The sequence below is a fragment of the Glandiceps talaboti genome, chromosome 8 (genome assembly GCF_964340395.1).
Source record: "Glandiceps talaboti chromosome 8, keGlaTala1.1, whole genome shotgun sequence".
In the NCBI taxonomy this organism is placed as follows: Eukaryota; Metazoa; Hemichordata; class Enteropneusta; family Spengelidae; genus Glandiceps; species Glandiceps talaboti.
This window is the reverse complement of record NC_135556.1, coordinates 12,392,920-12,412,574: the sequence shown is the minus strand read 5'-3', so window position 1 is coordinate 12,412,574 and position 19,655 is coordinate 12,392,920. Positions and strand designations below refer to the sequence as shown.

Here is a 19,655-nt window from a genome sequence, read left to right as displayed (position 1 = left end):
TTTAGAAAATATACTTTTGAGAATGAAAAGGCTGGTAATACAATGTACATCAATTATTTTAGCACTTGTAACAACGTGGTATATTCAAAAAAGAGTTCATTGAAAATGTAGAAGTGCCAATTGCGGCTGATTGAATCTATCTATTACTTTCCCCACTGATGTCAAAATTATCTGTAAAAATTACTTTTTGTTGTAAAATTTCTAAAGTCGCTGCAGTTTTAACACCGTAGAAATGACAACTGCAAACAGTTTTTGAATAATGTGGAATCCCAGTGTGTGTGTGTGTGTGTGTATGTGTATGTGTGTGTGTGTGTGTGTGTGTGTGTGCATGCGCACGTGCATGCATGTGTGTGTGTGTGCGCCCAGGGTATGTGCATGTTGTTTTGTGTGCATGTGTACAAGTAAACATGCATATTAGTATTGTGTGTGTGTGTATGTGTGTACGTCTATGTGTGTGCATAAGTCTTGTGATCTGTATGTGTGCATGTGTGCAAGTACACATGCACACATGCATATTAGTATTGTGTGTATGTGTGTGCACATGCACATGCATGTGTATGCACATGCCTGAATGTCTACATCTGTACACACATGCACGTGTGCGTAGATGCACATTTGTGTGCACGTGTGAAAGCATAGAATTGTACAGGTGGGGATAAAAGTCAGACCCAAGTTAACACTGGAAAACTGGAAAATGTGTGTCATGATAACTACAGTGGGTAGGTATAACTGCTGATGGACCGGTGGTCATGTTTAAGGCTAAGGTCCAAACTTCAAATATCCACGGGCAATATTCAAGAAAAAAAATAGCAATGGAGTTTCATATCTCTGTATCCTACTTCCTTGGTCTGTACATGCAATATACAAAAATTGAGAATTCTTAGACAATGTATATAAAAACGAGCCAGTAAAAACCTCATAAGCGGTATCAGATTCACTTCGGCTGGCAGTTTTAGGTGCTACTTTAACATTACAATAGACATCAATATTCCAACTTAAATCTAAAAATAGTATGATTTAAATAACTTTTTTCAAAAAACTTGGGGAGTCTTAAGTCTCTTTTTTTTCTCTCTGAATGAATGAATGAATGAATGAATGAATGAATGAAAGAATAAAATTTATATAACATTAAAGTGATATCATCATTAACGGTAGCATCTCCAAAAAAAGGGGCCGAGTACAATGGAACTGTAAATTGCTGATACAGGATTCTAACATTGGAAGCATTCTGATCATAATGTTACGTTGGTGGCGGTGGTAGGACCTGATGATGGTGGTGTTGGTGGTGGGCAGTTGTCTCACTAGATTGTATTTCAGCAAACGTTGCGTCAAAGCACATTTTCAAATCAGCGTATGAAACAACAAGGATGTTCTGTTCATCTCGTGACATCAAACAGACTTTTTCTGGAATGCCAGCATCAAGCTGTTGAGATTTGAAAAAAAAAAAGAGTTAAACTTGGTGATCCAATTTTCACACTTCTTATAGGTAAACTGACATCAACATTACACAGTGCGTATGTCAACCCATACAGTTCTGGTGTTGTGTATGTATGAAAAAAAAGAAGAAGTTAAACTTGGTGATCCAATTTTCACACTTCTTATATGTAAACTGACATCAACATTACACAGTGCGTATATCAACCCATACAGTTCTGGTATTGTATATTGCAGTCCTGATATGAATGTTTGCACCTGTGGATCGAGATTCACCCTACGTGAGTGAGGAGGGCAGACATCCACCCTACCCTATCTAAAGGTGAAAACGTCCATATTGAGACTGTAATATCTTCAGTATATACCGAGTGCATGTGTGTCTGTAAGATATAACATGTAGTGCCCTATGCCTATCAGCCAGCACACATTATGGTGAACACTGATTAGGGCTGAACAACACGATGCATCTTGCAGTCTGAGTACGAGAATGTCTGTATAGTGGGAAATATTTATAGATTTGTCTATCGTATGTTTTTAACGCTGTTACAAAGGATCGCACAATGTTGCACAAGCTCAATATATGAACTTCATTTGAACTTTGTTCATTTAGGACAAAACCCCCTCCCTCCTCCCACTAAAAGAACATTCATAAATGCGACATCAACACGTTAATACATGATTTAAACTATGATCAAACTTGTAGTGGTCATACCACTACGATTGATGCAATATAAAAACATTATAGTAAATAATTATATTAAAATACTACTGGAAACCCAGCACTGTTTATCACATTAATTAGTAGTAACTTATCAGCATCTCAGTAGTAAATACAGAACCTGTTATCATTGAAGGCGTGAAAGTTTTCAAAATTTGGTTAAAAGTATGAAAGTGAAGTTCAGCAATTGCATTGACACTAGACCCCCTCCACTAAACGAATAAATTTCATTTATTGAGCTTGTAAGACATCGTGCAATCGTCCCGCAGACTATCAGAAGTTGAGCGCATCTTGTAAAGTTTGTATGTAATTCTGACAAGGTGCTACTTTTTTTCCCCATTAATACTGACAGTGGGCAATATGTGTCACCCACCCTGCAAGTATACCAACTGTTCTTATCTGAAACAATTGCAAGAATGTATATATGTGTGTATTGAGGCATTGTAATACCAGTTACTTGTTACTCTTACCTTATTCAAACACTGGACAATGTGAGCCATGTCAACCCATGCAGCACCAGTATCAGTAACTTGGTGGAAGACGTAGTCACGAAATAACTTCAATAAATAACGATCACCAGTTTCTGCCCACGCTGGATCCATTGCAAATCTGAAAACATACATTAATTCACATATTCAACATTTTAAAGTTACATCTTAAATCTTATCAAAACTAACAGAGCACTAAATCTAGGAAAAACTGTTGTCAGGGTAAAAGCTATAAAAAAAAATTTGGTCAAGAACAAAGGAATGACCCTATGCAATTCTTATGACTTCACTGATAAGATAACACTAACGCAATGAACCTAAGATTGAAACTCTGCCCTTTAAATTTTCACCCAAGTTCAGATTTGGATTAAATTTCAGATGAGAAAAACAGTTGTATGGCTGAGCTGTGGACAAAGTTGGTCCAGAACAAAAGAATGATCCTATGTAATCCTGATGGCCCTCACTGATAAGATAACGCTAATGTGAGAACCTGGGACTGAAACCTTGGCCATTAAATAGTTAAACTGCATGCAGTTCCTAGGTATTGAAAATAGACTTACTCTGGTCTTTCACATATTGTATTTAACTTAGCAAGCAGCCTGAAAAGGCGACCATTCTGAACTTCTTTGGCAAGTTCTTCTTCAATGATGTCACTTCTCATTTGAGCTCCGTCCAATTGGGAATAAAAGCGGGCGCCAATCATTGGCATTATGTCGTTCACATTTCGTAAGCGATTCTGATTTGTCAATAAATACCTACACACATAATGACAGTGAGAGAGAGAAAAAAGACAACATAGTTCAGTATTCATACGCAAGTTCTCTTCTTCCACTTTTGATTTTGACAGGTCCTTCTTCAACGATGTCAGAAGTGGAAGAAACTGTACGATTGAATCATAGTGTTTTCATGATGAAATAATTAGTGTGATAATTCAGTATCTGACCAACAATTGCATTTTTAAATGATACATTTATTTGTTGGCAACCATTCATATAAACAAACATTCCTATCCTCATCTCCTTAAATCATCATTGTCCTAGTTTCACTTACAGTGGTGTAGACTCTGAATTTTAATATAATGTGTCACCTCACTGCTATGTATTTCTTGTTTTACTCCAGAAATGAAGACTCAGATTTGAAATTATATTTGAAATACACTTGAATTTAACATGTTACATTGAGGGTATGGTTGACTTAAATAACAGACAATCTTGTGAGAGACATGTTCATAAATTACTACATTACTTTCACCTTTCAACCTTATGAGGGCGCTGTTCATAAAAAAAACATCCACCTTGTGAGGGTGCTGTTCATAAAAGGACCTTGAAAATGCACTAAAATCATCCTAACATAGTACAGGAATGGAACAGAATACCAGTACCCTCACATGAGTAGCAGATTTGTTAGAACTGGCTTTTGTGGAGTTAAGTACAGAGCCCTCAACATTGATGTAAGGTAACATGATGACGTGACTACTTACAGAATAAGATTCTTCAAATCTTCAGAATAGTTCATAGCCACCAACTCCATTGAGGCTTGGATATTCTCCCTCTGTATTCCCAACACAGAATGACAGGCTAGAGCCAATACCACTTTCCCCAAAGAAACTAAATCTTCTTGCTGTAAAGTCACGGAAAAAATTATAGATACAATTAAAGTTGTTATATTGTTCTGAATGGCAGTTCGTATTTTTTAACTTACATTTAGCTACACTCAAAAGTATTTTATTCTACTGACTGAAATAGTGTCACTCACGAATGAAAGGAGCTTGACATTGAAAATAACAAATTCCCCTTAAACTCAAAATTCATTTTGTTATCACAACGTACCAATAACAATCAAAGTAATGTAAATATACTATTTGGGTGTTTAGCAACATGAGGAAAACACTATGTCTTTGAGCTAAGCTTCAAAAAGAACAAATGATACTAAACGTAACAGCCAAAAAGAAATTGCCACGTGTACACTACATCGGATTTTAATCAGATTGGACTAGACACTGAAACCAGCTGGATATAGAAATGAGGTATTGCAAGCTTACCTGATAGTGTGGCATCATGGCTAATGGATTGGATTGTTGATTATCAAAAGTTAAAACATCAAAGATACCGACACAATTGACACGTAAACGTGATTTACTACTTAGTAATATCTTGGTAGGGTCCATAACTCGACAGGCCAACCCTGCAGCATGGATGGCCCTCAGGGCTGAACTAAGCTGGACTATGTAGGTCCAGATCACACTCTCAGGAAGCAGTCCGCCATGCTGTCTGAGGCTCTTCATACCTGGAAAATGATGGGACCACAACATATATAAATTCCATATATCAAGTCACTAGGTAATGAAAAATTTGACGAGAAACATGTTGTAAAGTACTAGTAGTAGGCAAGATACAAAGTGTCATGATGATCTCAGTATGACCATGGCATGCTAACCTCAATTGACTCGTAGTGACAAGGCTTCAGAGGTCATTCGTATTTTCCCTGGCTTCAGAATGAAAAGTTTTTGAGAATACATTATCTAGTCATTCTGGATAAAAAGAATGTAAAGGAAAGGATCGACTTTACACGTACCTTGTTTATATTTTCCCTTGATATGGTGATCTTTGCCCATCATGTTGGCATTACTGAAATGCTTTGCCATCAGGGTTTCTGACCCTGCATGAAAATCATGGGCAAACACTAACGCTGTAAGAACAAAGGAAAACAACACATATCACACATGGCCTACAGAGGGCACTGTTCACTCAGGGAATTTGTTTTTTTCTGAAAGCACCCAGCTTGATGTTATCTGTGCAATAATTTGCAGTGGTACATTTCAATCCAGAAAAAAAGCTATCAGCTGTAACACGGCATCTGAAAATTCATGACATCCCACAAGGTACCCACTGAAACTTACCATTTTCAAACAAATAAGTCAGAGGTTATGCTTTGAGCTTGATTGACCACCATATGTTTTTAAATCTAGTTCTTGCAACTTTGAGTGCATATCTATATTAGCTTATCACAAGTTGATGAAATCTCCTAATTGCTGTCTTAGAAATTAATCAAAACATTTACCAAGACTTTACAATTTGGAGGTGTAAATTTCAGAGATGAAGTAAAGACAAAGAATCAGAAGTATGGAAATATATTATAGAATCTATAGGACGGTAAAATATAGTTACTTTAGAACGATAAGTTAGAAATGAATGTGACATTTCAAACAGTCTAAGACCTTGATCACGCAATGATTTCATTATTCAGTGTTAACGTCTTCAAAAATCAGAAGTATGCAAGTATATCTACACTCAAAAGACACAAGAAAGACTAACAAAATTAATTATACTCACAGAGATCTCCAAATGCTTTGGTTGTGAAAACCTCTCGTAATGATACAATGTTGGAATGTTGCAGTTTCTTCCACATATCAACCAATGCCATACAGCTTGTGTTGACAAGACGGAAACCTGCACAGAATAGAAATCAGGTGACCTGTGTGACCCCATCTCTGTGACCTGTCTGACCCCAACTTTGTGACCCCCTTATCTGCAAACCTTACGACCCCTATTTTCTGTCATCAAATTGAAAACATAAAGCACTAATTGTCTCTAATTCATTCAGCAAATTTGAAAGGCTAACCTGTGACATCATAGTCACGGATAACTGACTTGGGGCATTCATTTGTCGTTTTTTTTCCCTTCATTTGCAAATACAGATAACATTTGCTAAGTTAAATAAGGATACAATATATACAGTAAATATTCACACGTGTACAAGAAAAACATTTTTATATTCATACAAACTGAAAGCATATTCTTTGAATATGATCTGGTTCTATGTATCAATACTGTTCATTAGCTATTCTATTGAAGTTATATAAGTCCTATCATTTAATGGCGTGTAAAAACCCTCATCATCTAAGACAACTTGCAATGTATATTTTACAAGGCATTCAGATTGCGAGACATCTTTTCAACTCCATAAGATATGTGTTTATTTATTTATTCGTGGTACGTTTTCCTTCCTTGTACGTATGCAACCATTATGCTTTTTGTCATGCTTTTTTTTGCTTGTACATGTATTCTAGGCTGATGGCCTCTGAATGCAAACTAAAACTCTTCAACTTCAACTACTATTACAGTTATCACTTTCATGCATTTGGACATAACACTATGCTGGCAAACCACACATACTCTTTTAGCACACTCTACTACCATATTACTGTTACTGAAATAAGCCATACACATTAAATTTAACCTACCATGTATTCTTCTGAGACAGTACATCTTGGCATCTTTACTGTTGATAGCTTTGTAACACGACGTCACATAGCCAAAGGTACTGGATTTTTCTAGTGGACTGACTGGGATCTGTTCTAATGGACACAGGCTGTGATAATTATCAACGTCGGATGGCAAATCTGGAATATGGAAAAACAGAATATATGTAACATATGTACCTGTGAGTATTTGCACTGGTGTGTGTGCATACTAGCACGCAGTATTTGCACTACACTGCTATACCAGGAACATTATTTGCATACCTGTAGTCAAATTCGGTGAAAATGAATGTGTATTTGTTCCCTGTACACAAAACACTTATGGAAAATTACTGCTTCTGATAATATGTAATAATATAGGAGAACGCCATTCCATATTAGTGCCAGTGCCAGTGTCAGGGATATATACACTCATGCTTAGTGTTTTCTGCTTCACTTTTACTTGCTATATATACTGCAGAGAACACTGCAAGCCCTCATGCAAATATGCTACACCTGCACTCAAAACATCTATATAATACAATGGTTTTCAGGGGCAGTGAGTAGGTAAAATCTACCATCGATCCCCTAGGTAGTTTACAAAGGTTTATAGGAACTTGCCCACCAAAATTATTGTACAATGTATTGAAACCTATGTATAATACTATGTGTGTTCATCATGGAAGCACTAAGACTCATACACAAGTTCTCTTCTTCCACTTTTGATTGAGAAACAGACAGGGAATAAAACATGGATAAAAGAAGACTATTGAAGGCCATGTACATCAAAGTCAACAATCCATCACTTAATGCCAATGTAGGAAAATATGACATTTCACCAATCTACAGTGACATCATCACAGAAGGTGGACAGTTAGATGTACATAAACTGACAAGTACTTTCACACCTAAATTTGCATATATTGAAGCTAACATTTTCACACCTCTCTGGTTACTCAACACCTCCAGTAAATTTGGATCATTCTGTCAGATCCAGTTAGACAGTCAAGAAGGACAAGTGATTTGATTGAAACATGTCTGTTTCTCAATCAAAAGTGGAAGAAGAGAAATTGTGTATGAAACCTATGTATGTTTTATCAGATTTCCTCCCTCTGTTACAATGTTAGGTCAATATCTAGCAGTCACTCAATCTATGTCACAACAATTTTATTCCATTTCTTGGACATCATTGATCGATCATTTTCACCATAGAAGAAACACAGCTGTTTATTCAAAGACTGAACGCCATCAATGACAGAGGGTGAATCAAGGGTACAGTCAAGTGACAACCATCCCTTGTGCAAAGCCCTCATGGTACATGTATTTATTGTATGGAACTGACAACAGGTCTATTGAGACTCAATAATGTTATAAAATAACAAAGGAAATGGTCACACATCACTAACACTACAAATGAACATCACCTACTGACAAATATCAAAAATAGCTTTGTGTTCAACATAATTGTGTAAGCAGTGTAATTACTAAGGGCAGTACAGAAGGTCAAATCTACCAGTGTTCCCCTTTCATTCCCCACCAGTGTTTTTGTTGGGGCAGTATTTAAAGCAGGTATAATCTACATGAGTTTTCTTGCCATTTTACCAGGGTTCCCTTTTGATAAGGGTGGTAAGCAGGTAAATCTACCTGAGTTTCCCTGTCATTTTACCAGGGTTCCCTTTTGTTAAGGGTGCTAAGCAGGTAAAATCTACCTGAGTTTCCGTCATTTTACCAGGGTTTTCTACCAGTGTTTATGTTTTAGGATGGTATTAAGCAAGTGAAATCTACAGCACTGGCATTCCCCTGTCATTGTAATGGAGTTCCCCTCTCCCTCAAAATTTTGCTACAGTGTATTGAAAAATATGCCAGTATATACCATATTTTCCCTTTTCTGTTACCATGGTTCCCCAACCTTAGCAAAAACACTAGAAAAACATGTCACGTTGGATCATATCATCTGTTATTGGTAAATTGTACTGAGAAGCAAAGCATAAATTGAATGATGAATATTGAAAAAAAAAAACAAGTTTGTCATACCTGGAGACTGAGCTGGATCCACTTGTGCCATGGCTTGTAAATGACGTTGAATGAGATCTAACCTCAATTCGTCACTTAGAAAGAATGACGGAGCGTTAGCTTTCGGAGTCATGTAGCTGATGGCTGCTGGTTCTCCTGGGTACATATGGAAGGCTGGATATGCCTGTCATACAAGAATAATGATAAATAATAAATACTATATAGGAGAAACACAGGACCTATGAAAGCCAGGGTGGCATACTCTAGTTGCAATGTTCTCTGTAGCTGTACTTGAAATGAAAACACCCTAACATGAATATCAATACCGGAGTACCACTCTAGCATTCATGCATCATGAGGTTATTTTAATATTATATATTTTTTACCCCAAACAACATGTTGTGTAGAAATACAACTGTATGTTCAAGTGATTGATTTTTGCTCTGGCATCATGACAATATGTTACATAAATATAGTGCGATGCGATGGATCATTTCCATAGAGCTGATTGTATCTCCTTGTTTATATATAGAATGTAGTTGTCTACTTTATTCTTGAAAACAATAACATAAACTTTAGTCATTTATTCAATTCAAATAAGACATATATTACACAAACACAAGACATTTATTTTTCACAACTTTCAAAACCTAAATAACGTGAAATGTGCCTTGGAAATAAAACTGTTTAAAATTTTCCTGTTATTTTGGTCAAGAAAAGTCCAACTCGTTCTCAGTTGATTTCAAGAAAACAAAACAGGGGTCGCAAAACAAATATTTGAAATTGAGGTCAAAATTTTATCAAAATTAAAAATTTTTAGAATTCAATATGGCTGCAGAATACAGTGGTACCTCTATGGGAAATAACACATAGTCGAATTTATTGAAAACAAGATGGCGGACCCCAAATTTCTTTTATTATTTCAAAAGGACCAGAAGCAAGCTACCATATGGCAAAGTTTGGATGGGTTTTATGAACTCTGAATAAAGTTTGTCCATGACCCACATCCTACCTTAATACATTTATGATATATCATTCACACTAAAATCTCCCTTACAAATGTTGTACATATTTAGTTTATAGAGAAACTATTTTGCTAAATTTGTAGAAATAAATACATCAAATATGACTTACGCCAGTGGATTGGGCAGCTTGCATTTGCTCTTGTGTATAGAAGTAAGTAGTTCCACCTATGTTCTCCTGTATGTGGCTTGGACCTGGCATTTGTTGAGTTGGGTCAACTTGTTCTGGGTTGTCCTGTGATGGCAAGCTGGCTGGGTTGATATCTAAGGCTGGCGGTAGCGGTGAACGAGTTCTGTGACGGAGTATTGGTGACCCCGTCGGTGTGATCTTTGGCGAATGGAGCGGGGAGTGACCAGATGAGAGGGAGTTGGACCCTACTATTAAAGTAAAACATGACAATGGCAAAAATCAACTATCAGCAAGCTAACACAGACACAAACTACTACTATTTAGTGTGACATTTGATATAAGGTAGCAATGGACATTGATGTAATTACACTTAGAGGATGGTGGCATCTCTGATAGCCAATTTTCTCAACGAGTCAACCCCATTCAGTGTTTACACCATTTTGATTACAGGGGGATTATATCCACACGACTAAGGCATCGCTATCACCTACTAGTATTTGTTAGAAGTTGCAAAGCAAGGCCGATACGTCACTTCCACCTCAGTTCAGACTGATGCCAAACTCCATAATGGTAAATGAAAGTGATTGAAACCAATGTATTTTATCTCATTTAACATCCAAGTTTTTATCAAACATTGTGAATTCACAATGTATTCATTCCCTTTAAACTGTAACTCAATTTGTATTTATAGACTATGAGTGGACATTGTAGGTGGGTACAACAATGAGAGAGAAGCACTTACCGGCAGTGAGATGATTTGAAGACAGTGGCGAGAACAGAGAATTGTTGTTACTGCCTGTAAAACTATTACCACTAGGTATCTTGGATCTTGGAATAAATTCACTTACACCTGGTATAAACTCCCCACTTCCACCAACATTTTTGGCACCTGGTACAAACTCTACTGCTCCTGGATTGGGTGCCTGCTGTGGAAAAGAAAACAGTAAATTTCAAAAGGTATCCTACATAACTTTGGGGTTTAAATCAACCACCAATTGACAACCCACAATTTTGTGACGGTTTGGGAACCATAGGAACAACAGGTGGGTGGGTGTTTGGGTGGGGTGTCTGGTAATTTATGAATGTCCATACCTTACAACACTATAATTTGATTCCAGTAAAAAACTAAGGAAATCAGAATACTGGGAAAATGATTGTTGACTTTCTTGAAAACAAGATGGTGAATACTAAATTTCTCTTTATTACTTCAAAAGGTTCATGAACAAGGTTTCTAATGACAAGAGTCTGGAGAGATTGAAGAACTTTGATATTTCACGGAAGGTGATCCCTGAGGTACATCCTACCTGAACACTGTGACTTGAGATCTGTAAGTACAGCATGTGTGTGTGTGCAACAGGGTAATACAGCAGTTTAATTGCTAAGATATAATACAATAAACATATACTTACCCTTTTATCATTCATACCAGACAATGCTAACGTAGACATGTCATCTGCTAACAGAGCATCAGAATGGGAGTTACCTTCAGACACAGAGAACAAAACTAATGATAAACCTATGAACATACTTTACAGCATCAATGTCAAAAGTCACACAACCATCTGTCAAGAATTCTCATTACATACATTTTATACACACTAACTGTTTGTGTACTTTCAAACTTACAGCATTACCTACCAGTCAATCTAGTCCCGAACATTAGGTGACATCGTTTTTAATCAAGGAACAATTTGATGGCATCTACAACTAATTCAAATTATATCACCACCTTTCATAACTCATATATTGGCAACACTATTTCAATACATAAGGAAAATAAGATTTATAAAGAAATAAAATAAAAATAAAATACAATGATAACTTTATAAATCACTATTGGGTTTAGTAATTTAAAACTATCTGCATAATGCTGAATACATAGTCCAACCATATTTGTAAATTATGCAAGTTTTGAAATGACCTTTGACCTCTATCTTTATCAAATAACATACCTTGAAGTGGAGGAAACGCATTGACATCTTTCCCAATGGGCTGTATGAAAATAGAAAAAAAAAATTATTAGAACAGCCAGATATTGTGTCATGGACACATTTGGTGTCCATGTTGGAGAGTGCAGTGTGTCCTGGAATCTAAAAAGAAGGAGTACCGGGTAGTTGGACCACACTTTTTTTTTTTTTACAGAATTAGTTGATTTCACCACACAACAGACAATATTGTACACGGAAATACATTTATTTCAGATAAGCGTTTCACTTGAGATCAGCATTTCACTTGAAAACAGTGCTTCACTTGAAAACAGTGTTGCAAAAGCTACACAAAAGAGGGGCATTGTTAAAAGACACACAGCCATTATCCAAAGTACAGAGTACAAAGTATATTGTGACAGTTATTCCTTTTGATCATCTTATCTTGTTGTATCACAGATTCAAAGCTTGTTGTTATTTTGAGTTAGTGCTCACAACTTTCACCTGGAATAATGCTTTCAATATCTTATGCTAAAGAAGCATTAACCAAAAGACTGGTGCAAATTCTTACTGTTTTTTTTTTTAAATCTACAACAAATGTACCAGCTGTGACAGGTGACATCAATAGCATCATCACGAAACAAATCATATACATACTGTGAAAACACTACAAATGAAATATGCTATTATAGGACATACCATATTCCCAAGCAGGTCTTGTTGAAATGGAAAGTTAATATTATGTTCTCCAACACCAACATGATTGAACGGAGACGGGAAGAACTGGTCCGACATTCTCCCGTGATTACTTACTGTTGGAAGAAGAAAAAAAAAACACTCACATTTTAATCTAAGATTCATCAGAAATAGAACTCAAGTGAAAAAAGACAAAAAACATTAGCAAAGAAAGACAAGATATCTCCTAAAATTCTCACATTCTAAATGGTTCATTTGCATCGTAACATTTCTTATAATGCTATATTTTCCCTTCAATTGACTTAACAGTAACCCTTATGATGTGATGGTTTTGGATAGGATAGTATATTGGAAATGGAAGTTAACAACTGACACTGTATCTGGTACATGGCTACAGGTACATGTATCGAGGTCAAACTGAGATCAACACAAAAAAACAAAGCGTGGATTGCTTTCTTTCCAGCATATAATGTACATGTATATCATGTATCCATACCATGGTAACATACAGGATGAAATTTGGTAAAGCTTGTAGTTTCCAATTATCAAAAGTTCACTATTTTGATGGATACCACTGACAAGGTGACTACATGTAGAAGCCTAGAATTCATGCGTGCTGGGATATTTCTCTTGCTTTTCTTGCTTTAATGATGCTACATGTATGACCAGAAAACGAGTACAAATTCTTATTGGATTTCAAAGTCTCCCAACTGTGAAATGACATCGATAGCATCACCATTTGATCAGAACCAATGCAGAAGGCTGCGCTGTATGATGTAAACGTAATAATTACCATATTCAACGTTGCTGCAGGGAATCTTACTCTAATTTAAGGTTTGACCATATGACCATTACAGCAAAATGCCAGGCATGGCAGGGGAAAAGCGAGAGAAAAATACCCACATAACTTGGCCAAATCTGGGGTGTCCTCTAGCAATCCTTATATGTGAAATGATAGGAACTTTGGTAACTGGAATATGGCGTATATTGGATTTTATTTTTACTATAGACATTCCAGTTGTTTGTGACAAGTGCAATCAACTATTCTTTCATTTTACATTACTCCTCCAATAAAGTTAAGCCATCATAAATTATTTGTAATAAACATACAAGGTGACCAATTCAGATGTAAAGTTAGATTTAAAAGTAGATTTATGGAATCGTTTTTCTTTCTTGGCAAGTAATAATATTCTTATTAACACAGTGATCTACAAAACATAGGTATCTCTAAATCACCTAATGGTAACTTTAGCTAAGATCAAGACATTTGGTTATATAGGCATCAATCTCTTTCACATAAATTTATGACTCTTGTGTTTAGTTTTTCCCACTTTGGGAGGGTGAGGCCTAAATCTTCAATATTTCTCACTCAAGATTTGACTTTGATTTTAGTATTTTAGTATTGTAAATTTCACTTTGGTCTGACAAGTTTAACTGGAATGACCTAAAAAAACAAAAATAAATGTTTGACTGTGTGCTTCATGGATTTACTAGTGGATCAGAATTTAGCTGTTCTGTTCTATTATATTATGTGCAAGCTACTTCACTGTAAACGTGTACAGAAAACGCTTGAATCTTCTCATGCATGTTACAACACTTCACATACAACAGTTTGTTTACAAACTCTTGGCCACTATTCAATTTCTATGAAATGGACAGGTCATGTGACTAAAACTGCTGACCTTCTGTTATCAGCTGGTTGTTGACCTCAGCATGACAACAACAGATTACTTCTTATGTATGTATTTTCTGTACCTGGGAACAAGGTTCACATCTTTTGTTTACTACTGACTACAGTAGTCAGCCATTGAGGTTTACATGTAACAGCTTTGTAAAAACAAAAATATAACAGAGACATATGGAAATGACAAATTGTTTGGTTGGTTGGGAATCCTCAAATGGGAGGTTGGGGGAAAACAACAGATTGCTTGGACTTTGAACTCTAACATTGAAGGTTGGAGAAAACTGATTGCTTGGATTTTGAATCCAGAATTGGGAGTTAGGGAAAACAACTGATTACTTGGACTTTGAATCCAGAATTTGGAGTTCAGGAAAACAACTGATTGCTTGGACTTTGAACTCCGGAATTGGGAGTTCGGGAAAACAACTGATTGCTTGGATTTTGAACTCTGGAATTGGGAGTAAGGGAAACAACTGATTGCTGGGACTTTGAACTCTGGAATTGGGAGTAAGGGAAACAACTGATTGCTGGGACTTTGAACTCCAGAATTGGGAGTTAGGGAAAACAACTGATTGCTGGGACTTTGAACTCTGGAATTGGGAGTAAGGGAAAAAACTGATTGCTGGGACTTTGAACTCTGGAATTGGGAGTAAGGGAAAAAACTGATTGCTGGGACTTTGAACTCTGGAATTGGGAGTTAAGGAAAACAACTGATTGCTTGGATTTTGAACTCCAGAATTGGGGGTTTGGGAAACATTATTTAACATACATGTACCGGTAGTACAAAGCATAAGATACATTGTATATACCATGTATGCTATGATTGGTAGAGTAGAAGCCAAAACTTTTAGCTACCAAAATCCTGTTTTTCCCAAATTGTATTTTTTGTGTACAAACAAATATCCACTGATGGATTGACTAGAACTGGGAAAACACATCATCACTCAACACTACGATACTTTTTAGTATTAATTCTGTTGTCTGAAAAATAAACCATAACAAGAATTACAAACCAGCACTTCAAATTTGTATACTGAACAACCTAAATGAGACAGAATTTATCTTTGTGTGTTATAGCAATAATAATAATAATATACATTATCATATATATATATATAATATATAACTTTATTGCCATTTGCATAAATGTATTGGAAATTGCCTTTCCACATGCACTCATAAAATGAGGTGACTAAAATTGAAAACTACAGAATGTTACACATTGTAATTCTCCACATTTTATTTATTAAAACCAAACTGTTGGAACATTTTTTGGTAACAAAATCCCATACATCTTACATCTTACATATAATAAATAAAACACATGATAATGATGATGATGAATCGATGATTAATTTGAATTTGATATTCAAGCAAAGAGTAGTAAATTTGACATGAAACACTGATGAGGCTTCTAAACTGTGACTGTCACCTCAAGTGACAACTTACAAGTACTAAATGCCCTTTATATAAATAATGCTACAAGGACTCAAGTCACCTAGAGTAAATGATGGACATTCTGATTACAACTGAAAACCAAGTCATGCATAAAGGCATCAGGATTTTTTTTGCCAAGGTCTCTGAGAATAGAGATAGGTTAATCTGATAAAAAAACCTGAATAGTGCCATATATTATACTATACTCTTATTTTAGGTGGCTGCCAAACTAAATGCTGGGGAATTCATGTAGATGTTACAGAACATACACAAGTCATTAACGTCGAATGACATGCATTTGGTGTATATACATGTATTAGTCTAGAATGGTGGCTAGAACAAGATAAAACATTTCACAAGTACATTCTTCATTCTCAAGAGCCAGAGTGTATATTTCCAAACTAACAGAGTGAAAATCATTTTATAAAAAAAAATACCATTTTGAGGGAGCATACATGTACACATACATGTACACAGCATTGCCATCAAAATGACAATTAGTTTACAATGATTGATTCCGTCACAGGAATCCTGTTTGTTTGATAAATTTTAATTTCTATTCAACATAGTGTAATTTTCTCTCTACCACTACTGTACATGTACCAGGGCAAGGGGGTAGAAAACTATATGTTGAACAAAACAGGTTTAATACCTGTTACTGTATTAGAACAAGATAGAATCTATGAACGATAGACTTTATTATAATTTGCATCCTCACATTTTGAACTCAGACAATATCACAATAGACAATGCCAATTTTTTGAGTCATCTAAATAGCTATGTCACTTACTCATTTAGAAATACTTGAACACAATGACATGTATATTAGTATTCAATTTTTATGACATATTTTACCTTCTATCAAACACACTCGGAATTATTGATCCATGAAATAAGAGAATTATCTCACACTGCCATGTAGTAATTCCAACCTGTTGAATATACTCATTTTTAATCAGATTTGAAATTCACCTTATATGAGTAGATAATACCCATTGTCGTGATTCAATACATTTCCGGTCACGAAATCCCTTTTTTCAATATCACTTATTCAACTTTTTGAATTAAAATATTGCATTATTGTAATCTGTATTCTTGCAATGTGATGTTACATGTCTCTGGTATTATTATGAATGAATTAATGAATGAAATTTAGTTCAGTTCACCGGATAACAAAAATAAGCTAAATATACAGCTGTTATCTGATGTGGACGATGCAACTACAATGTAGTTCAGCAGAACAGAGTCTTGTCAATGACCTGCACCACATTATCATGGACAAATGCATAACACAAAACTGTCATGACGTAAAACAGCGATATAAATCCATTTTTTTTGGTTCAGCAGTCACATGTTCAACTTGGCTTACATGTGGTATAACAGTGTACAAGTTCACTGGTACTATGCAATATACATGTAACTGTCAAGGTCAAATTAAGTGACACATGGAAGATATTCATGGCAAACCACACTATGATGGGTGACAAGTAATGAGAGTACATTTTAACTGGACAAGTGACTAATTGCCAAACGATTAGCAAGTCAGTCTGTGTGCATGTGAAGATGGACAGAGGTTACAAGAGAACCAGTCATGGTGAACTTAGAGGTTATTGTTTATTAATCTAAAGACTTCCTAAAAATCTGCATCCATTCAACATAGACCGTCCACGTCGAGGGTCTATGACCACATTATGTGACCTAGACATCAACAGTGTGAGGACTCTTACATGTAGCTCTGCGAAGGGTGATTCCTGAAACATCACCTTTTCACATTGTTACTTCTTCGGATCAAAGATATTGCTTTACTACACATTTACAGATTCCCAAATTATTGATATGTTCAAAATAAAGGAAGAAACCATCCCTGGCCGATGGTCCGTGAGCGTCAAGCTGTCATATAGATGTAGCTATCAACAAGGAGTGTTCACCAGAAGACTGTACATAACATATATATTTAACATGACTGACTGACTGTTTGAGCGGTTGAGATTGTTGTTTTACTCACTGGATAAGAGCACTTTAAGTTTTATTGCTGAACACAGACTGATTATGATTGAAGAGAGAGTTTTGTTTACGTTCATTCATGTTTTTAGATTCTGCTCAATAGCAATCACTCTGTGTTCAGCTGTAAAAGTGTTGTTGTTATCTATTACAACAAACTACACATCAACTCTATGTACATGTTACATATAGTCAAATGCTGCCTGTAATTCTGAATACGTTCTACGTGTACTGAGTAAACACTGTGAACATCCAGCATTTCTCTTGATTAAGTGAATGACTGGCAACATAGTAGACATTTCACTGCAATAATTCTTCAATGTCATTTAGTGTATTTATAAAAGGCATGTCATAATTTGCCAGTGAGATGCGTCCGAGTGATAATTTACAAACGGAATTCATCAGGAAGCACAATGGAGCAATTTGTCACAGAAAATCAGAAATGCTAGATTTTCTATGAAGCACAGGAGAGTGTTAGTGTTACAAGGCTAACCACTTTATGTGTATGTGTATGTGCATGTAACAAATGAAGCATACAAATGTATTTGCCACATGTGACAAATTACTTCATCCATTTATCACTCCATTGTATGTACATGTGTAACCATGTCTATTTGGAGCAACACATCTCTCTTTTAGCGATACATATTGTATTTTGAAAACAAAATTTCACTTCCCCTTCAATACAGTTACACCTTCCATATTTACAGTCGAGTCAATATTTTGTGGACACATCAGACATATTTGCGATTCATTTTAATTGAAGCCATAAAATTTCAGATGATCAAAAAATGTTCAGTAAGGATGATTATGTATGAAAAGATTAATATCAACAGAAAGGATTTCTATTAAAATGTTGATAACAAGGCTCATGATATGGGTCAGTAGGTTCCATGTTAATATATAGGTCACCCCTGGCTGACTGACAAGGTCAACCACAGTATGGAGTGAATTCTGAGTTACAGGTCACATTAAATTACGAACTGAATAGTCAATCGTTAAGAAAACAAAATTTAAATCATAATGATCACGATATAATTATAAAATGTTTAAAAATACATGCGTGTCAGTCCCTAAAACGCTTCGCCAGACAACCCGTTTGACGACGCACATCATGACCAGTGTATATACTCGTATTTTGGAAGATCTCAAACCCAAGCATTTTCAGTCACATCCAAAAATGATTTTAAATAGATGGATCATATTAGTCAATCAAATAATTTGATTCATTCGAATCACTAATCATATAAATTGTTTATTGTCTGTTTTGTCGAAGGTTAGTTCTTGGATTACTTGGTGATGGCGGTGTTTTTAAATCTTATCTTCATGTACGTCTCGTTATAGTAAGTCTTTTCCCCAACAGGCTGTTCGCGTAGCCTGCGTGAGATTCAAAAACAAACTACATTTTGACAACCGACATCCGGTCTTGATCTAGGCACCTAATCTTATAAAATAATTTTACATTATTAATAATTCATTCCACAGTTCGAATACTTACAATTCCTTGGCGACCTGTCGGGAATCCCTCCTTTCATGGGATTTTTACCAGGTGGAATGGCAGTGGACAGATTAGGTACACGATCGCTGTGAAGAAACTGACACTCATCACCGTAAAAACACGTCCGATTGTTAGCCCAATAGCGACATATGGCTAGCTTTTTCGGCCCGCCGACATTACTATTCATGGCTAAAGCTTTTGGAGATGTTCAAATTGCGTTGCTTTTAGCATGAAGTTGTTGGTTTTGGCGTAAAAATTCATGAAGACATCAAACTCAAGACGGTAACATTTTCTAAAACTGAGCTGTTTTTATTGTGAATTCTGAGGTATGCGTGCGCATAGGTTTGTCCTCGTTCAAAATTGTTAAAGTAT

The 19,655-nt window shown here is 35.8% G+C and overlaps 1 protein-coding gene across 1 annotated transcript; it reads right to left on the bottom strand.

Moving 5' to 3' along the window:
* Nucleotides 1–330: 330 nt before the first annotated feature.
* On the bottom strand, nt 331–19,512 carry LOC144438764 (PAN2-PAN3 deadenylation complex subunit pan3-like). Its single transcript, XM_078127924.1, has 15 exons — nt 19,284–19,512; nt 12,670–12,782; nt 11,998–12,037; nt 11,455–11,528; nt 10,788–10,971; nt 10,028–10,290; nt 8,915–9,077; nt 6,884–7,042; nt 5,973–6,089; nt 5,215–5,328; nt 4,682–4,926; nt 4,121–4,260; nt 3,201–3,395; nt 2,623–2,761; nt 331–1,423 (listed from the first exon to the last, which is right to left on the bottom strand). The coding sequence occupies exons 1-15, from the start codon at nt 19,468–19,470 to the stop codon at nt 1,241–1,243; spliced, it is 2,316 nt and encodes a 771-aa protein (XP_077984050.1). The 5' UTR covers nt 19,471–19,512; the 3' UTR covers nt 331–1,240.
* Between the last annotated feature and the right edge of the window lie 143 nt (nt 19,513–19,655).

Bases quoted from the DNA above. Each gene is read 5' to 3' on its own strand.
- LOC144438764 (XM_078127924.1), bottom strand. From the start codon at position 19,470: ATGAATAGTAATGTCGGCGGGCCGAAAAAGCTAGCCATATGTCGCTAT. The intron at 9,078-10,027 runs GTAAGTCATATT...CTTGTATGACAG, and splicing joins AAGCTGCCCAATCCACTGGC to GCATATCCAGCCTTCCATAT. The intron at 3,396-4,120 runs GTAAGTAGTCAC...TTATGTGTGTAG, and splicing joins GATTTGAAGAATCTTATTCT to GTATTTATTGACAAATCAGA.